Here is a 20,967-nt window from a genome sequence, read left to right as displayed (position 1 = left end):
TTCTTTTGATTCATTTTTCAGCCTTCAATTAAGACCCATTAGTGAGGTAATGCAAATGGTGGTTTATTATCCTTTCCACTGACTAGCTGTCAATTTATTTGGCGGGTGTTACTAACCAACGTTTTACCTTTGACAAATACAGCACCCACTGTTTCTGCTCTTGCCTAAGCAAGTGGGCCTCACTGCTGTAAATAATCTCTCACAGAGCTGAAGGAATACACTTGCCCAAGGAAGGATTACAGGGCTGGGATCTTGTCACTTTACCCACTTTCTACCACTTTCATCGTGTCCCCCCTCACCTGGCTCTCTCAGACTCCCCAGCATCGCTCAGGTGCAGTCAAGGTTGCCTTCGAAGGGGGCCTAGAAGGGACTAGAGAAGGGAAAAGTCCACAGCTGCTGTATTTTCTTTGTTCGTATTATTATACCCTTCTTGGTGCATCTTCACATGCCTTGAGCCAGTGGTCTCAGCTGAGGGCTGTCAGTAAAGATCAGGCCTCATATCTCTATTCTCATTCATTTCCTTGCTGAACTCYATCCCACCTGTTTTCTGTCATCTTCCTCAGATCTTGAGCTGCTTCCTGAATAACTGAATTATTTGTGTGCATACTTTTTCTTTGATCCAGGATGAACCGAGACTCGACCAAGACAGCTCCTGTAAGACTATCTTCCTAAGATACGCTAATCAGGTACCTTATCTGTAATGTCTTGATGAAAAATAAAAACACAAAAGGCATGTGGATTTGTAAAAGAAAAACTAATCTCCAATGTTCATACCCATCCAATTAGAAAAATGTTTTTTTGGAAATGTATGTTTATCCTCAGGTGGCTACCCTAGAAACAGTATTGACTCATCTGCCAAAATCCCCAGAAAAATAGGACATTGAGCTGGAATAGATTGGCTAGCCCCGTATATTAGAGGAGGAGTGGAGATTTGTGGTGGTGCTGGTGGTGGGATTGCACGTGTGCATTTTTTGTCTTTGGTTTGTTTCTTTACAAAAAAGCAATTAGAAAGCCTCAGCTATTCCCTCTTCTCATCAGCTTCGTTTTCCATTTGTCTTTATGGCATTTGGAAACCAGACATCAGTCAGTGTTTGAGTAATTGATTCCTGCTCTTTCTGAGCCAAACTGCATGTGTTCACAGAGATGCTTTTAATGGTTTAATAAACTGTTATAAAGGACTCCTTGACTTAGTCAAGAGAAAAAAATCACCACTAAAAGTCTTTGCACAATAGACCACTTGCAGTTAATAGTTACATCAATGCACTAAGGTGAAAATGACACAGGCTGTCATGCTGAATGCGCTGGAAGTGTCTTGCCTGGGGAGGGAGACTTTCATACGGTGCTGGGCCGAGCAGCTGAAAGGCAATAGCACCCATCTTCTCAGCTCACTTACACAGGTACCCTGCTGTACCTGTGGAGCAGCAGCTCCCCAGCTTGAGGCCAGTGAAGAGGATGCCACTGAAGTAGGCAAGTGTTGCCATCACCACTGAAAGCAGAGATGCTATCCTGTGGTGTTGGGAGTGCTTGTAACTTCCCTACAGACCCTGGCAAGAGAGGACAGCAGGTGGCCCCAGGACACTGAGGGCTTGATTTGCAGCTCACCTGTCAAGAGCAGAGTTCCTTATGAGCTGCCACAGTGCACGAGTGAAGAAGTTTGAAGCAAAAGTGAGGCAGGAGAAAACCTTATGTTCACAGACCTCTCTTTCTGTTTTATTTTGCATTAGGGCTCAGTTATTGATGCCTCACAGCTGCAACAACTCCTTAATGAAGAGGTCCTGCAAGGTAAAGCTTTTACCACCCAGCTAATGTCTTTTCACATTTCCCTATCCTTCTTCTTGTGTAAATTAGATAGAGGATTTAGTGGTGTCCTGATGGTCCTCAAAAAATCTTCAGTGTGGCTTATTGCACTATTGGAGCCTCAAGAACGAGGAATGCCTCCGCCAGGGCTCCTTTACGCTCGGAACAGTTTGGTTTTATTCAAAAAAAATGAAAGTATCATTCACATGAAGAGGGCAATGCAACCCAACCCAGGTGCCAACAGACACTTCAAAGTGTGGCTGCCAGCAAAGTCACGTGTTCGTGCCTGCCCAACTGCTGAATTGCACCTTCTCCCCCTGGCTCTGCCCTGYGGTCTGTGAGTGGTGCCATGGAGGTCTCTGCCCCGAGACACTGTGCCTACCCTGCCCCATGCTGCCATGCTGCCCTTCTCCTAGACACCCCATGGCCAGCCTCCCTGTACCGCTCCAGCTCCTCCAGTTCCAGCAGGAGCCCGGTCCCTGGCAGGGCTATGCCACCGAGCACCCTAGGCAGCTGTGCCCCCTGCTCTCCTTGCTGTACCCCAATCCCCCTCGGCTCCACTGTGATCTGCAGCACTCGTCTGCAGACATGTAGGGCTGACTGTCAGCATTTCCCACCCCTCCTAACCTGCCCACTCCAAATACAGCATGTCATGGGCACAGCCCGAGGGCTCAAACCGCTCAGTCATGCACAAAGCTCAGAGTGCTCTCGGGCTCGCTAACTCAGCATAAATAGCCTTTCTTATCACTGTCTTTTCATCAGTCTATATTCGCACGGGGAATAGTTTCCAGTGGGGAGGCAGGTGGGTGCAGACTGTGCAGAGTAACTGTGAGTCTAAGCTGGTCAGCTTTCCTTGGAGCAGGGAGCATTGCTGATGTCTGAGATGTGTCAGGCTCCTTTCATGGATCTCAGCTTGACTTGTTGCCCTCCCTGCTGAGCTCCCTCAGAGTCTGAGCCAGGTCCTGGGGCTTTCCAGGGACATATTTTTCAGACTGATGTCCCCCTTCCCTCCAAACAGTGACCTGGAGGTAGAGCGCTCATCCAGCGGGGGAATGGTGCCTCTCCCACCCACCTTGCTCCCTCTGATTTCTTCTGTTTTGTCAATCCTTGCAGATGAAATGGCCAGCCTGGGAGGAAGATTCAGCTTCGATTCATGTAGAAGCATTTTAGCTCTGATGGATGTATCCTTTCAGCAGAAGCAATAAACTTCCCCAGCGTTGCCCATCCTTGCCTTGAGTTATGGCCGAGCTGAGCATCCCAGTGTGAGAACCTGCAAGTAAATATTAGCCACAAGCCTCAATAAATAACTGTCCCAGAGTCTATGCAGGACTTTGTCACGCATGCCCTGGCTCTGAGAGTGTCTCTGTTGAAAGACAGAGATCAGCCTCCAATTTGAAACCTACTACTACCAGTAGATACTGTCCTCTGATTTTCCCCCTGTGAGTGTTCACCCTTGGGCTCGGGGTCCCAAGCAGAGCCTAGGGTAAGGAGGCAGCACAGAGCCTGGGCACAGCCCTGCTCTCCCACCACGGCTGCACCCACACCTGCCTGGGAAGGCAGCAGCCAAGCCCCGGCACTCCTAGCACCTCTAGCAAAAGCTGGTGTTAGGAGGAAGGCACTGTCACTGCTGAATCRCAGCCATGTGCCTGGCAGGCTATTCATCCTGTGGTGTGTACCTTCCCTATTTAGATGGATCGCAGACTCTTTTTACTGTTAACAAGACAACATTGGAAATACATTGCTGGCCGTTGTAGAACAAGAGGGCTTCTTGATGAAAACATAAATTCTCCCTGGTGCATTTTCTCTCGCTTGCTTGCTTGCTGTCTCTTTTCTTCTATGCCTTGGAATAACTTTGAGACATTTTTAGACCTTTACAAACTACTGGTGAATGAATAAAAATGACCAGCAGTGCCTCTCTCTTACCAGCTTACTGCATCTACCCAGCAAAAGAAATTTTTCCCTCTTCCCAAAACCCTTCTCGTCTAAGAGGACACTGTGAATGCATGGCACGTGCAAGGAGCTGGCAAAGCTGCTGCTCTGCTTTAATTCAAGATGGATTTTTCAGTCTCTGGGCTGCATACAACCCATATACAGTGTGACCTGTCCTGGCCTTCAAAGAAAGGAGCAACCTTTTTCAGCCAAGTTTCATGACAGTGGTGGTGTCTGCTTATATTTCACTGGAGATGAGTTCTGCTTTCAGAGAGCTTTTGCTGCCCCAGTTGCATTAAGTGAAGTGTTGCATGTCTGCCTAGGACTCCTAGATGATGTACAGAGGTGAGGAAGTCCCCTGACATAGTCCTCAGAGCATCCCAGGAAGGTGTCTGTTGACACCAGCCCATGACGAGAAGCTGTCTTCTTGCTTACAGCATATGTACAACTCAAGGGCTGCTGGTGACTACTGACAGCAGGGGTGAGGATCAGCCCCTCACGCTCTCCTTCTGTGCATGCTCAGCTTGGAGGATCTAGCCAAGGTTAATGCTAKGCTGCCCCATGCACAGAGACACCGCAAAGCACACAAGCTACATGGGCCTGGAGCACTGGGTCTCGTTCCTTCCCGAGGGTCACTGTGTTCAGTGCTTAAATGTAAACCGGAACAATCACTGCAGGAACCTTTGTGCTTAAAAGCACCATATAAATACAAACTAATTGCTGTTTATGAGCACAGGCGTGAGCAGCTGTACAATGTGCCAGAAAAGGTAAGTTTAACTGTAAATATAATTAAGAGCAGAAAAGTTCTTGGCACACACAAAGTAACAAGCAGCAGAGACTGCGTCTTTTGTCTTTCTTTATGCGAAGGAAGCTGTGTCCTGGGCAGCATCCTAGGAAATGAAGACAGTCAGGTTTAGCTCTCATTAACTGTTTGATTCTTAACTAAACGCACAGCTCAACTCTAATGGAAGACTCACGCTGCAGGAGTTTGGGAGACTCTGGAGACATCTCACTAAGTACATGGTACGTGTGGGCTGCCCTCTGTTCTCTGCTGATACTGAACTCTTGAGCTTTTCATCAGCAGGGTGCAGGCACTCTCTGATATCAAAGGACTGTGGGGAAGCATATTACAAGGGCTGGGCAGCTTAGTGGGTCTGATTTCTGTCTTCTGATGCAAAGGCTGACAGCTCAGGTACTAGGTGGTATATATAAAGTGCTCACAATGAGCAGTCGAAGCATATTTAAGCAGGKAATATTGAGGAATAAGTGGGAAAAGGTGGTAAGCCCCATTAGGCCCAGACTTTGATGGAACTCTCTTTGTTTGTGTGCTGCCACTTGAAACTTTTTAAAAGCTTTCTGAGCTGAAATGAGTTCTCAGACACAGTCATCTGAAAAACGTCATTTCCTCACTACTGCAGTTTTTAGTGCATGGGATCTGATGAAACTGTCCCTGGTTTCAGGGATGTCTCTGCTCCAGGAGAAGCATTGGGCCTGGAAGCAGTGAGGACAGTAGCTTGGTGTTTAGGGCCTCACCTAAGTTCAGATGGCTTCTCTGAGTCAGGTTCTTCTCCCTCCAGACTTGCTTCAGGAGGGGGAGTTTTCCTGAATCCTCAAAGTTATGTGGGCTGGAAGAAATTTGCTACTCCACTCAAGCTCCTTTCATCCCACTTAAGGTCTGAGGCTGTGTGACGCACGTGGTGCTCGTTCCCCAGCTAGCAAAGGTGCTCTTCCCACTGACAGTGACTGTAGCTGTGGCTCATAGGGGTTTAGTCAGGAGTATGCTAAGAAGGTGGCCCCACACTTTCCTGAAGCTTGATGACTCCTGGCTTATTTGATGTTTTTCTGGATGGTGTCTTTTTGTCAGTGAAGGTATGAGTATTCCCATTGCTCTCCGCATGTGTAAGCCAGTGAAAGGGAGCAAAACAAAAGGCTTCTACTCACCTAAAATTGTGGGATTTCTTATGCTCTAATGCTACAAAAATGCTTGGAGGGCAGTGAGATAACTAATCATTTTTAACTTCTGCTTCCTCCTTACGCCTTTCTTTCTATCTATTAGCACAGGACATTGCCTTTACTGCTGGGAAATATCAGTGGTGGAAGGCTGAGGACAAACTTTCTAGAGTGTGTGTCTAGCAGTGGGTCAGGATTGCAAGGAGTCAGGGTGTACTGACTGTTCCTCTGGGAAAAAAAAAAATCTGCTTTGTGATGGTCCATTTAATGTTACATTTGCTTGTAGCCTGTTTATTAAGGAGGGAAAATAACCTACATAATTAGATGTAGTAGTAAATTTGGGGAATGCTGATGTAGGCCTGAAATCTGCTTTCACACTGTTTTTCAGGATATTTTCAAGAGGGAAGACAGAAATCATTCTGGATTTCTTGATGTGTCTGAACTGAAGAACGCGATACAGGCAGCAGGTATGCCCAGATGTGCTGAGCAGCTCCCTTTTTTCCCTGTGGCAGTGTAGGAAAGGCTGAAAAGGGAGAGAGGGAAGAAGAAAGAGCTTCAAGAAAGAAGTGATTTGGATTGTGTAGAGAAGCCAGTTAAATCAATGCTCTGTTCAGCACTACCTGTCTCAGAAGGATCACTTTGTTGCTGAAAGTAGAGACAAGAAGTTAATTTCGCCACAAAGCCTTCTCCTTGCTGTATGGTCCTGCTGTCTGGGGTGCGGAGAAGTGTCAACCTGCGCGGTGGCACCCACGCATGGCACTGCAGAAAGGAAGCCAGCAGAGCTGAGCAGAGGCCCCAGGTCAGCCCGAGCCTGGAGACTGGATTATCCTTAGTCCCTCTAGGTCGCGGACAGAATATACAGCAGGGAAAGGAGCAAGGGGCAGCTGATTCCTGCACCTTTTGGTGCAAACTGGAATTCAGGCAGCTTAGAGAAGACTGAGGGGGGATCTTACCAGTGTGTACAAGTATCTGAAGGGAGGGTGTAGAGAGGATGGGGCCAGACTCTTTTCAGTGGTGCCCAGTGACAGGACGCGAGGCAATGGGCACAAACTGAAACACAGGAAGTTCTGTCTGAACGTGAGGAAAAACCTCTTTCCTATGAGGGTCACTGAGCACTGGAGCAGGTTGCCCAGAGAGGTTGTGGAGTCTCCTTCCTTGCCGATATTCAAAACCCTCCTGGATGCAATCCTGTGCAACGTGCTCTAGGTGACCCTGCTTGAGCAGGGGGTTGGACTAGATGATCTTCAGAGGTCCCTTCCAACCTCAGTCCTTCTGTGATTCTCTCCAGGGCAGTAAATAAGTCTGTGAAGGAAAGCTACAGTGGCAGACTGTTATTTAGTTTGTACTGACCTCTGTTGGCTACACTAAGGTTGAAACTTCCAGTGAGTACATCAGTCCGCTTTGTGGAAGAGACGCTTTCAAGCTGGACCACCTCTCCGGAGACTTTGTGTGTGAAGTACGTCTTGGAGATGGCAACTCACCCCTGTAACCTTACAGTACAGAAGYTCCCGTTTGGCTCCCTGGAGCTTTAAGTTGCATTGTTCCTAGGAGGAACCCGATGCAAAAAGGTTATCAGTAGAAGCCACCAACCAGGGGGATATATGTGTAATTTTTTTGTTCCTAAGAGGTGAATGGAGCGTTGGCATTCCTGCTACATCCTGGGATGTGGTGGCAGCCAGCAAGCGCTGGCATGAGGAGCACAGCGCTAATGTGCCAGATAACGAAGGAAGCTGCAAGGCTGATTCTGTAAGAAAGGTGCTAAAGTGTAAAACTGGGAGGAAAATTGAACAGTGAGAAGTCCTGGCAGCCGGAACAGTACAGGTATTTGAAGGAATAAAAAGAGACTATTAACTGGCTAATTCAATACATGTCATATAAGCAGTTCTAAGTGTGAGAAAAAATAAAATTTTAAGCCCACTCTTGCCTTCTCCTGAGCCCGACTGCTACATTTGGATCTGGCTTTGCATTTGGATGACCCAGGCTTTTAAACAGGAAAGAGTGGGCAGCCCCAGAAAGAGCTCGTGAGGCTGGTGCTGCCTCTGAGAAAAGCTACTAATATATCTAAATATAGCTCTCAACCAGCTGTACCCTGAAGTGTTTAGTGGCCAGCCCTCCTCAGCAAAACACTTCAGTGTTTTGCTGCATTTTCACTGTTGTCTTAATGCTTAGAAGCGTAATAGTGATGGGTCACATCTTCAGCCAGCGTCAAGCAGGTTGGCTGCACTGATAGCAGCGCTGTCCTGAAATGCACCAGCGTCTGCCCTGGGGTACTTAGAAACACCTCACTGGCAATGTTAAACGCTTCAAAATAATAATAATTTAAAAAGTGAAATGTAAAGCCAGTATCTTAAAACAACTAAAACTAGAGCAAGGAATCCAACAGACAAAAGGTGTGGGGAATAAAGTAACAAATAAGCAACAGCAGATAACTGAAACATATTTTGGCAACTGAGAGGATCTACACTTCACTCTTACTAATGAGGTTAATTGAGAAATGCTGCCAGGCAAATAGATTTCGGAACAGGCATAACCTAGGCCTCACCATGCCAAATCATCACTGTTTTGCTAGTGTAAGGTGTAATTATATCATCTCTTAAACAGCACTTTGCTGGAATCTGCTCTCCAGCGAGATCTCAGTATATTTCCATGGCCTTTAAAGTGTTAAAAAGGAGTCATTGCTCACTATTACAGGGGTTCTTGGCAGTGATTTAAATTTGTTAAACCAGAATCAAAGAAGAAATTTCATTAATCAGATTTTTTTAATTACTATCTTTTCCTCCTAAAAAAAAAATCTAAATCGGGTTTGTCTTAATTTAAAATGTATCTTAAGCCTAAATATATTTTCACTATTTCAATATTCAGCATTGTATGTCTGCTTATGAAATTTTTAGGAAATTTAAGTGACTTTTCTGGAGACCTTTCCCTCCTAGGGACTGCAACGAGAGTTTGTAGACATGCTAATCCACCTCCATCAGTGATGTCTTCCCCCTATACAGGTGGAGAGAAACCATTACTTTTTTTTTCCCCCTCATCTGATTATTCACCTAATTTGGCTCCATGATGAGTTCATTTAGAACTGGAAAGTTCACAGCTGTTTGAAAAAGCTGGAAAGCTACTTTTCATCTTCCAGCTGAGCCATTAAAAACTAGGGGTGAGCAAATGAGACTGTCTTTTTCTGAAGTCCAGAAAATACATTAACCCAAAGCCATCAGTCCAGCACTCTGCAGAAAATTTCTCTTTTGTTTAGTAAATCAGCTTTAAGTGCACGCTTTTTTTTTTTTTTTTTTTAATGTAGCCAGCACATTTAGGGTAGTTTTATTTAACTGATAAAGGAATCATTCTAAAAGGCAATTTTTGTTCATTCAGTTGAATACCAATTTCCATCGAAATAGAGTGAGACACAAATACTGAATAATCAGCTAATAAAAAAGAAACGCACCCTTGACCATTTTCTAATATAAGAAGAAAATGTAAAAATTAGGAATCCTGGGCATGCTATACTGCATAACAGCCTGAGCACWTGGTCTCCCTGCTTAGCAGAAAGCACTGGTGATGTTGTAAATGCTATGCTCAAACTTTAACAGTTATGAGCCAAAGAAAATCACCCTTTCTTCTAGAAAWTAAAAGGTAAAAATGCAAAGCAAGGTAATGTCAGTTTATTTAATTCAGAGTTCCTCGTTTGCTGACCTAAGCTGCAATTGAAATAAGTGACTTGAAGCACTGTGGTGTTACATGGCCCTGCTCAGGCTCCTGTGCCCAAACCCGGCACGAAGGTGCCGCAGAAAAGGCTGGAGATGGCGCTTGGCAGAGAGGGAAGCTGTGGGGGTGCAGCCTCTTTCTAGGGTGTGCTCATCCGTCATCCCCTGTGCTGTCACTCCCCCTGTCCTCTGTGTCTCTCCTGCAGGCCTCTCCATCAACGAGCAGCTCCTCCGGCTGATGGTCCTGCGGTATGGCGATGCCACCAGGAGAATTGGCTTCTCCGACTTCATCTGCGGCATGCTCCGCCTGGAGACCATGGCCGGTGAGTCTTGCCACCAGGGCCTGGGGCAGGCCGAGGCGACGGGACCGCGGCAGTCGGGCTCATGGCAAGGGCAGGCTGAGGGCGGGCTGCTCTGCACAGCTGCCCGGGGCAAGGGGCTCGCTGCAGGATGTGGCGACACATGTCCAAGAGCCGCTCAGGAACAACCAACCTGCCCAAGGTGCGCTTAGCCTGCTTCTGCAGCCTTGTGCCGAGACGACCTGTGCATTAAGACTTGTTTTCTAAAAACAAGATGTGCCTGCATTTGTAACAGTGCCCTTCCACGCAACCTTGAGCCCCCCAGTCTGCTTCCCGCCTGGCGTAGCGTGGAGCAGACCAGTGCTGCTGAAGGGAGGCTGCGTGCATGCACCAGCGCTGAGGAGGAGTGAGGCAATACATGCCTAGTGGAAGGCTCTCTGTTTTAGTTAAAAGGAGAATTATTAATTCTCCTGATTATTAATTGGAGAAGTCTGAACGCAGCAATGGAGGTTGTTTGTTTGTTTGTTTGTTTGTTTCTGGAGAGATGTTGCCACCAGCCTCAGTAAAGTTCTCTCAACCTTACTGTAGTGAAAAGGTCTGAGGTCCTTGTCAGTGAAAAAACAAGCCCGTGCCCTGTGTTGTGTCCAGTTATTTTCTGGCAGCTGCAAGGATCGAGCGTCTGTAAACAAAAACTTTGCCTAAAAGTAAATGGAATTCTGTTTTGCAAAAGCATAATTTTTACTATCATGATTACAAGTGTTTTGACTGGAAATACAGACAGTTAACAAACCTGCAGTTGTGACCCGTGTGCTTAGGCCATCTTTGGAATGAGCTGGTTTTTAGCAGTACATTGAAATGAGCATTCATTTTTTGCCAGTGGTTTTTTTACCTCTGACGTTTTATGGGCCATCAGTGGTCAATGGGTCAGGGTGAGTGACGCTACTCTAAAACTGCGTTTCAAGGGAGTGCAGCAGAGGCTGCTGAGAAAGCCAGCATGTTTTCTGATTTTAATACTTTTTTTCATTAAAAAACAGACAGCTTTTAAACACCCATATTTCCCCGATTATGTATGTCACTTGCTGTAGACGGAAATTCTTATAGCTGAAGCAGTATTGTAGCAATATCTTTTTTCCCCCCCCTTATTAAAAAAATCCTCTTGCATACTATGTGCCAGTATAAAGACAATTCCTTTAAATCCATTTGGAAAGGAATCACTAAAAGTTTCATTGCCGTCTGTAATGAGTATCTAAAATTGTTCTCAAGTCTTTCAGTTATCACTTTACAGAGAGTTTAATGTGGAATACATTTTTTTCAAACTTTTCAAATCATTGTGAATAGGATTTTTACAGGAGAGGATAACTGTGCCAAACAGGAATAAAAGACAGTCCACTTTTATGATGATGTGAATGCAGCAGTGAAGATAAAATCTGTCCCATTAAATCATTGCTCATCCTTTCAAGATAGCCAGAGACTAGACCCAAACCAAAAGCAGCAGCTTCTTTGCAAAGCCTATTTAACTGGAGGAAATGGAGTAGTAAAGGGACACTTACCCTCCCCTGCCTTTTTTCAGCTCAGCTATAGTTAGCTTTATCGACTGTGAGCACAGGAAACTTTCTTGTCCTAAGGGCCCAGCGAGCAGTGGGCTGTGGTGCCCTGGCCCTACACCTTCCAGCCAGCCTTGTGCTTTTGTCTAGAGCCAAGCAGGTGTTGAAATATTCATGATCTTACAATGCCTCTTCCATTCAGAGTGGGGAATAGGATCCTGGAGAGGAGCCTGATGAGCCTACAGAAATGTTTCCTTCTAGGATAGGCAGACTGTAATTTGGTTCTACTTTTTATTGCTATTTATAACAACACATTTCCAAGAGAAAAGTAATTTCAAAATAAATAAAAAGAACTCAAAACACTGTGTTTCAACTTTATCCAAACACTTGGATTTTAACATTTCTCCTCGACAAACTGAAATAGAAATGTGCTCATAGAATATCAATATTTGGATGGATTTGAATTTTCTGGCTGCAAAGTATTCTGTCAGAAAACTTTCAGCAACGATAATTTCAAAGTCTAGATGAATAACAGCAGCATCTGCATTCATATTCCCTGGGAGAAGTTTACAAGGCATACTAATGATTTCAAGAGCATTGCTCTCTTTAGGGCACACTGTGATCACTCGCTGCCAGGGAGGATGGAAAAGGACCAACAGAAAGTTTCCCTGTGGGAAAATGTGTTTCATTAATTTTCCATTCTCCTGCCATTCTTCAGGCACGAGGTAATATTGAAACAAATTATGAGAGCAGATGCAGCTGGTCACATTGGCTAAAGCGCGGGGAAGGTGTGTTCTGTGACGTGCTCAGATCCCGGCCCTGCCACTGGGATGCCTTGCTGCAGTCCTGTGGTACCTTTCCAGGCTGTGATCCCAGGGCAAGGGCAGAGAGGGGAAAGGGCTACCCCAGCACAGAAGCGGGATGCGGTTAGACAGCGTATGTGAACACCCAAGCTCAGCAGAGCCTCCTGGCTCCGCACTGCAGGGGCAGCTGCTCTGCTCCCAGGCTGCAGCAGCTTCGTGTGGGTCTTACAACCTCGCTTCCTCCTAACAGTGTATGCTGTTCTTTGTCCTACCCCTAGATGCATTTCAAAACCTAGCAGAGGGTGGACCACAGCTTTCGATGACTGCAATAGAGGTAAGGATGCTCCTTCCTTCAGCGTCCCTTCTCACTTGGCTGCTTCTTTCCTCTCTCCAGATCCAAAGCAGGATGATGGAGTAGGTTAGTGGGAGGGGTGAAGTGCTAGTGCCAGGGATGTTGCTGCGAGTATGCCCACTGACACTGATGGGGGCCGGGCTTTCACCTGCCTGGAGGTGCAAAACGGGCAGAGGGGTGGTCTTTCCCTGGGACCTCCCAGTCCGGGTCACACAGACTCACTGGGGTGCGCGCAACTCAGCAGTGGCCAGGGACTGCGTCTGGCCGTGTCTAAAGCACAAAGCCTTCTCTCACCTGTGCCAGCCTCTCGTTGTTGTGATTCCAGTGACTTTGAGGAACTGACAAAACAACTCAATGCCCTCATTTCTTACTGCCCATCTGTTAACTTTGGATTGTGAGACATCTTGGTTTTAAAAGTAAGAAATAGCAGACAAATGCTCACTGCTGCTGTTTGTCTTAAAAGCACAGCCTGAAGGATAGCTAGCAGAATGAGGATACATCAAGCTTTCTATCAGCTAGTCTGAACCAAAAATCCTGCTGTGCACCATAGTGATATGCCTGAGTGCTGCATTTTATCGGTCTAGAGACTGTTATTTGACAACACAACATTTAAAAAGAAGGGTTTTTCTAAAAAAAACTTTTACAATCTTACCAGCTGCTGTTTAGACTACACGTTTAGTTCAGCAGTGCAGCTCTTGGTTCATTACTTCTTTGTTGCACCAAAAGCCCAGGACGCTTTCCATGCAGAGGCTCTGAACCTGGTTTAYGGGGTAGTCTGTAGGGTAACCATGTTCCCAGAGTCTGACATCCCTTCCATTCATAAGCACACAGATGGTCTCCTTTTCCAGTGCCTGCTCTTGTTACAGCTACTGCAATAACATATCTTAGAAAGTAACATATGGAAAATGTTTCTGGGTCTGAATTGTAGTGAGAAAAGCAGTTTCCAAACCCCTTACCCATTCTGTGCAGAATCAGAGTGCTGCAGTCACAGTGTCCAACCCTGAAGGTAGAGATACTTGCCTGAAGCATCGCTGTAACATCACATGCACCATTTCTTCTCCTTTTTGTAGTGGCTGACTCTTGTCATGTACTCCTAAAAGAATGTCAAGGCTCAACAAGGCTGGTAAGAAATCTCCTTATTACTGTGCACACTTAGCACAGAGGGGTTTCCTCACAGCAGCAGCAATGAACTTRGCTAAGGGGCTATACAGAAGGCTCACCCTGGGATGATGGTTATTTTTAAGAGAAGGAGGAAGCCTAGAGCTATAGTTGGAGTGGGGATGGGTAGGGGCTGCCAAAGGGAAGTGAGGAGAGAAAAGAGAAACAGATTGTGAGAAACTTTCCATCTGGACAATGGGGACCCTTTAAGAATGCTAAACATGATGCTACTATTATTTTTAGGATTTTAAATAAGGATTTGGGTTGAGAGAAAAAAAAAAAAAGCCAGAGCACTAGTTAAAATGTGGGAGAACAGAGGCTGCCAAAGGGCAGGGAGGGCTGTAACAACCCAGACAATTGGGTTGTGACCAACTGGCTGAGGGAACTTAACAGCAGGTTCATCCTGATGTTACAATTCTTATTACGGTTAGCGCTAGCAGATAGAAAAAGCCTGGAGATGCAGTTCGAGCAGAACAGGAGAGAGACTGCCTAAAAGTAAGAGAGGACTGAAAAAAGAACTGGGTTGTGAGCAACTATATGTTTGAGCTATGGCTGATGTCCTTGGTGAAATTTCATATACATCTAAAAATTGAATTCAAGGATTAGGGTAAGGGTTGGAGAAAAGAGGAAGGCTAAGAGTGCAGCTGGCATGGGGCCTGAGAGGGGCTGCCAAAGGGAGGTGAGGGCTGCCGAGAGATCTGGTCTGTGAGCCCCTTTTTACTGGGAAAATGGTTTGTGGGCCTTGCTGGAGGCTCAGACAGAGGTTATGCTCTTGTTTGGGGTAGGGTTAGGGTTTGGGCTGGGAGAATGAGAAAGGCCAAGGCTAGAAATGCATTTGGAGAGGGGCTGCCAAAGGGAAGTGAGGACTCTTAAGAGACCTCGTCCGTGAACATCTTTTCACTGGGACCGTGGTGGTGTCCCTTTCATGCAGATTCCAGCATAGGTAAAAGTAATTTTCAGGGTTAAGGTTTGGAGAATGGGGAAGGTTAAAGGTTCAGCTGGCTGCAAGGGAACTGGGCAGTGAGCATCTTTTGTCATTTTTCTGTCATTTTTTTTTCTGCCTCTGAGGGACAGAAGTACTCCTGCATGTCTTACATAGCAGCAGTAATCTTAAAGCTAGGGTCAGTGTGGTATGTGAAGTCTCTGAGTTTTCTTGCTCAGTCGGTCTGATTTCACATTGTTTAAATCAATAACTTAATTTAGTTTAACTTTTAACAATGCTCCCCAGCTTGTGCTTGGTTTGAGCCCTTCCTCAATAAGGGCTTGTGTGACCCAACGTTTACCTGGACTCTACAGCTTTACCAGTTGGTTCTAACAAATGACTCTGCTCATTCTTACAAATGTGCTGTTTATATGTCCTTAAGCCATCTCAGCCATTGTGTTTCCTCTGACTCCCAGGAAAGAGATGTTCCCAGCGGCAATGGTAAAGCATGAACCCTTGCCACAGATAGTGGGTACCAAAGAGAAAACAGGGAAGAACACAACTCCTTAGAAAAAAGGAACAGTGAAGAATCAGAAGTCTCCTGGAGTCATCTTGTGGTTGACCCTACTAACTCACTGAGTGCCCTTGGCCAAAGTCATGTGCTTCCTTGTCAACCATGTTGGAAAAGTGAGTGAAAAACACAAAATCCCAAGACCTTCACTGAAACCCAGGGACGGCATCCAGATGAGCTTTTCTACAGACAGGAATTATAATAAATAATATTTTAAAAGGATCTCTGGTACCACACATCTTGTTTCTTAAGGCACTGGACACCAGCTTTGGCGAGAGGTTAACAGGAAAATACAAAATCAAGGTGTAAATTCCACTCCTCCAGGAGAAAGCACAGTGGATTCAGACCTAAGGCAGGGATGGCTCTTTGTGTCTCCCCCCGCGGTGCAGGGTCAACACTGATGCCCAACTGCTTGTTCTGATGCTGGGCTGCAGCACCTCCAGCTGCTCACACCTGAGTGTGAGTCTGCTGGTCTCTGCAGCACTGAGCAAGAGCTGGGAAGCCTCAGCCCCTCGCCTGTGCTGGTTGAATCTCTATGTCCATCTCTAGCAGGATCTGGGTTTCACCACTCATCACTGCAATGCACATGGTTCTTGTTCAAAAGTCCAACCTTCACATTCCCAGAAAGAGAGCCTTGGATAGTGGACCTTCACTTGTCTGTATTTTGATGTGTTGATGTTGTGTAGGAACAAGTTATTCACAACACAGCACCAGCCCATTGCATCACAGTATATCATTTGATAAATATAAGACTAGAAGGACCTTGTCTTGGGGGATGAAGTTGCTTTAAATTATTGCTTGCAAATGATATTCATAGTCTATTTGGTCTCCTTTTTTCCTTTCATGAATCATTCATAAACTGATCATAACTTCTGCAAATATATCATTAATCATAATTTTAACTTAACAGTTTTGAATGAAATTCTGCCTGTAGGGTGTTCATAAGCAGTTCACTTGAGCAATTCACCACTTGCTTGCAGCCAGTGACTGGGCAGTTACAGCACATACCCCTCAGAGGACTGAAACTCTTTAAATTAGAGCCTAACAAATCATGAATGATGTGGGAAAACACACCAGGAGTTAACGCTCATCAAATGTTTGGAGCTTTCAAACATTTCACCAGCTTCCCAACTTCTTGACATTCTCGTGACAACATGAAGAAAACTGCAGCAAGTCAGTCTGATTCCTTGGGAAAGGCAGGTGGTATCTCAACTGCTTTCAGCTGCTCTGATGTACCTGGGAGCATACAATACCTACTGCACTGGCAGGCAGGGATGGGTAACTTCCCTGTCAGCTGATTCAACCTAGGGTGGTGTGCGAAGGCCTTGCCACAGTTCCAGCACAAAGAAAAACTCCTTAGGTTGCCATGTGTTTGTTTTCCCAGAGGGCCTGCTCTTCAGCTATAACACGGAAATAAAAGGCAGGAACAGCAGTGTTCATTTTTAAATTCTACTAGAAAAAAAAAAAATCTCATTAATGGTTTCTGAAGGTTGACCTCCAGCTGTCCGTGTTCTGAGTGACTCTCGTTACATCTGTTTCAGGTGCCTTTGTGCGTCTCAGCAGGACACAGCTCAAGGCTGTTCCGTACAAGAACCATCAGTGGGGATCTCAAAAAAACAAACACTGTGAAGGGGTGAAGTGGGTTTTCTTGTGGACATTTGCTTACGCTTGATGGTATTCAGATGTCTGAATAGAGAGTCCTTCTCAGGCAAACAGGAATTGGTCTGGAGAGAGAGGATGGAGATAAAGAAATAGATCCATGGGAGAACTGGTAGTACCTGACTGTACTTAATGGGTTCAGAAAGGTCGGAAGTGCTGGCCATCAGCTCCTTCTCTCATCTTCGTTTAAAGAGTATGGCTGACTCTCCTGACTAATGCATGGAAGCCAGGAATAGCTCCATTAACTCCACTGCAGATGAGAACAGAATCTGGCCTTTTATTTACAAAGAGTGTCTATTGCTCAGATAACAAAAACAAGTAAGACATAGTTTCATTTGAGTTCTCTCTTAATTTGCTTACGCCCCATTTCTAAATGCTAGAAAAAGGTTGAAGAAAAGGTTCTTAGATAACACCAGGGCTTTGCAATGTCTTTTGTTTACTTTTTATTAAAAAAAAAAGAAAGAAAAAAAGGAAAATCTTGTCCATATTTAAAAGTGTGTCAGCTGCAGGGGTTACATTTTATTTGCTGTGGGAATGAAGAGGAGTATTAGAGATGCAGAATGGATTGTTCAGTGGGCTTTTTATGATTTCCAGCATCTAAAGCAGGACTGAATGGGAAAAGACAAGTTTATCAGAATTGCATTCTCTTTCTCTGTCCTAATGTCTTTAAAACTATAGGGCTTCTTCAGATATAATTCTTGTTCAAAAGTTTAACTTAAATCTGCTAAATAACCATAACCTTTCTGTAGCCCATACACCAGCTATGCTTTCATACTTTATCATGATGATAAAAACGAATCTAGTGTTCCATTCTACTCAACTATTAAGAAAAAAAAAATCCCTGAAAACTCTATTTGTGAAAATGCCAAAGAGAAGGATGCAAATGTCGATGGATGAAAGCCATTCAAGGTTGTCATGGCAATATCATTTCACTCCACAACCTACAGCACAAGTTTCCATCATGCCTTCCACATGCAAACAACGAATTTGCTCATTTGGCAGTGAGACATTACATGCTGGAGCAACAGCTCTGTTGCAAGATAAAGAAGGGCCTCACGTCTCTGTTAGATGCAGTGTCCACATGCTGCAGCGTGGAAAACATTACTCACATAAGGAGGTCTTACATAAGCTGTAATTTCAAACAGAAAATGTGGGGAAAGAGGAAAGGGAAAATCAGCAAAATTAGACTATTATTTCAATAGTTTTCAGTCATTTCTAAGCAAACTGATTCTTTTTCCAAAGTGTGACTTACGCAATCCAACTGAAATCCAAAACGTTATGTAAGGTCTCTGAAAATAAAAAACAAAGTTGATTGATAAAGAAAAAAGACAATTAAAACAGGTGGATATGGAAAAAAATATGCTTTGCTAAAAAGGCATATTAGTGGATTTGTTTCAGAGAAGTATGCTTGTTTAATTTAGCCTACGATTTCAAAAAGTGTATGTAGAAATGTGGAACTACTTCTGTGTGATGTACTGCTATGCAGTACAGGGACACTCAAACTGGCTTAAAACTGCTGGGAACAAGCTATTTGTAGCTACACAGAATTCACCATGGGCTATTACCCTGCCAGGTAAGTTGTATAATTCAGTTCAAGTCAACAAGCCTAAACACATTTTTGTTGCTTGAAAGTCCCATCTATAAAAATAGTAGGTAAGCTGTTGAATTTTAAGATCAATACATTAAGATCAGTCTTAAAGATCTTAATTTGCATCCAGTATATTACTTTTCCTTTTGTTATCACGCGTAATTGCATTTCTATGGAAGGTAATTCTGCCTGCCATGAGACAAAGATCCTTGTCTCTAATAACTTGGTTTTGCCACAGGCTGACATATTTCTGCTTTATTAAAAAGCCAGCAGCAGACAGCTCGCATCCAATGTGAGAAACACCACTGATGTATAAGGTTGAAGTTACTAAATCAACCTACACCCGTTTAAAAAGCAGTTTATCATAACTTCCATAAACCTGTCTCCCAGATTTTCAAAGACATTTAGGTACTTAAATATGAAGACAGGAACAACTGGGATTTTAAAACATTGCTGCTGTGAATGCTGCTGGCCAGGGTCCACCTCCGGGCTGCATCACACTGACCTTCACGCCCCTGCTCTGACGTCAACATTAGGCTGGCTCTTATGCATGGCATTAGGTGCGCACTTCAGTCTGTGCAACCAGGGGTCTTCACAATGAACCTGCAGCCCTTTCGGGTTTGTGGGTTGGAGCCTGCATGTTGATATTGCACTGTGGCAGAAAGTAATAACTCACTGTTGTCAAGCCGAGCATGGCTGCCTGTCTGTAGCTTTAGAAGAATTGGTATTCCACTTGATTTATACTTCTAACCAAGCTAATTAAGCAACAATTCAGGAGGCATCCATCATTGGGACAGACTTGTTGATTAACCATCCCACAAGCAAAGTCAAGGGTGTTTAGTAGCCTGAAAAAAACAGGTCAATAGGGAGAAAAGCAATGATTTGGCCATAATACGGCAGTGACTATTATTTCCAAAAGCAACAAGAAGTTTAATACAGTTCGCAAACGCAGCAACCAATATTAAAAATAAAGGCAGCTCAAATCAGGTGTGTGGTACATAAAGAGGGAAAACTTCCACATCTCAGATAGCTTTATGTGATTAAGCTGTGAAGGCCAGCTTTATGGTCACTCCATTAAAAATCTCTTTGCACCTTCATCTGTGTTGCCAACCCTGAAATTTTAGTGCAGCCCTTGTTAGGTTTCTGACATTTTTGAAAACTATCTCTAAGATTCATGCAATTACGATAATATCAGCTCTATTTTTTAATGAAAAACAGCTTCTAGTCCTCAGGGACACAAGTTTGAGAAGGTCTAAGAATGCCCACTACTGGAAATCACAGAAAGGGACTTCAAACAAATACTTTATTTCTAAATCTTCATGAGATTAAGACCCTCAGGAGAGTAAGATTATGATGAAATAGATGAGATTAGTGGAGCTGAACTCCGTAGGGTTAGAGTTGGGATGAACAGCTGATGAAATTAGGTGGGATCCAAGGAAACCATTAGTGTCAAATGGGCTTTGGTGCATAAGTATTGACAACTGACCCTGCAAGCATCTACTTTTCAATGCAGGTCCTGAAATCCTGGTGTTCAACTACCTGGGTCCTGGAGGCCCTGTGTCTGGAGCCTCCCAGCAGAGGCCATGCCTCAGTCATCTCTGGGCAGACAGAGGAGGAGCCCCTCCACGTCTTGCCTACAGGGCCTGATCCTGTGCATGTTGCCAGAGCAGGCGGCCTGTGTGAAGGCTTTCCCAGAAGGCAGAGTCACCAGAGGCAGTGGTACTGGTGCCCATGCCACAGTGACTCACGTAGCTGTTGCAGTGTGGGAGACCAGGAGGGYTCACTGCTTGTCTGAGAGGGTTTGACCGTACCACCACCACCTTTGGATGTGCCTACAGGTTACTCAAAGGAGCAGCACTCTGGGTGTCTCACAGTGAAACTACTACAATTTATGCAGGTTTACTAAAACACTTTTTCAGACAAAAAGAGAGCACATCATTATTCCATAACTTTGTGCTCAAGGGAGAGGGCGTGCCTCCCTGGCTGTTAACCAGGGACTGCTGCTTGCAAACCTTTTCCTGCCTCTGACCATTCCCCAGGACCCACCCAGTAATGGACAGCTTTACCTATGTCACTTCAGTCAGCCTAATACTGGCTAGCAAGAAAGGGCCAGCTAGATCCCATGGGATTGTCCAAGTATATCCATGATGGTGGGTATTAGCCCAGATATTACCACTGTTTTGTTATAAAGTGAAGCAAGCCTTTAAAATGCAAACTAATTATTAATGCTAATGCTGTTTTTTTTTGTTTTAAACAAAAAAACAACCTCAACAATCGTGAAGCACCCCATGGCAGGCACTAATTCCTTTTTTTTTTTTAATGTAATGCAGTTCTTGAAGCAGGAACCAGCCATTCCACTTCACAGTAAATGCCCTGCTCATGGGCTACTTGGTCACAGGTATGTCTCAGGCAAGGGAGAAACACTACTGGACTGATACGTGTGTGTATGCACACACAGCCTAGAGGGATGCCTGCAAGCCCAGTAAAGTCTCAGCTCTTGCTGCTGCTTGCAGTGGTTACCTTTCTGCTCTCCTTCTCCCAGTACTCTAAACTCAGGAAGGTAGGTGGGAAGCTAGTCAAGAAGGACGCCCATATTCAGGTACCTGGGCCATGCTCAGTGGAAGCACAAGCAAATGTAGGTGAACTTGGCATTTTTCTAGTGTTGAGGGTAACATCAGCTGTATTTCAAATGATCTC

General features: G+C 44.9%; 1 protein-coding gene across 1 annotated transcript in view; it reads left to right on the top strand.

The window, feature by feature from the left end:
- The window catches only part of CAPN13 (calpain 13), a 49,078-nt gene extending 35,609 nt beyond the window's left edge, over window positions 1-13,469 (top strand). The window contains exons 14-21 of the mRNA XM_026086489.1: window positions 624-686; window positions 1,725-1,782; window positions 2,911-2,978; window positions 4,681-4,749; window positions 6,065-6,143; window positions 9,563-9,697; window positions 12,299-12,354; window positions 13,443-13,469. Of these exons, the coding sequence (XP_025942274.1) occupies window positions 624-686; window positions 1,725-1,782; window positions 2,911-2,978; window positions 4,681-4,749; window positions 6,065-6,143; window positions 9,563-9,697; window positions 12,299-12,354; window positions 13,443-13,469 (555 nt within the window). The remainder of the gene's footprint in view (window positions 1-623; window positions 687-1,724; window positions 1,783-2,910; window positions 2,979-4,680; window positions 4,750-6,064; window positions 6,144-9,562; window positions 9,698-12,298; window positions 12,355-13,442) is intronic.
- The last annotated feature ends 7,498 nt before the right edge of the window (window positions 13,470-20,967 follow it).

The sequence above is a fragment of the Apteryx rowi genome, unplaced genomic scaffold (genome assembly GCF_003343035.1).
Source record: "Apteryx rowi isolate R43461 unplaced genomic scaffold, aptRow1 scaffold_696, whole genome shotgun sequence".
In the NCBI taxonomy this organism is placed as follows: Eukaryota; Metazoa; Chordata; class Aves; order Apterygiformes; family Apterygidae; genus Apteryx; species Apteryx rowi.
The sequence above is the reverse complement of the archived record's forward strand: the minus strand, read 5'-3'. Positions and strand labels throughout refer to the sequence as shown.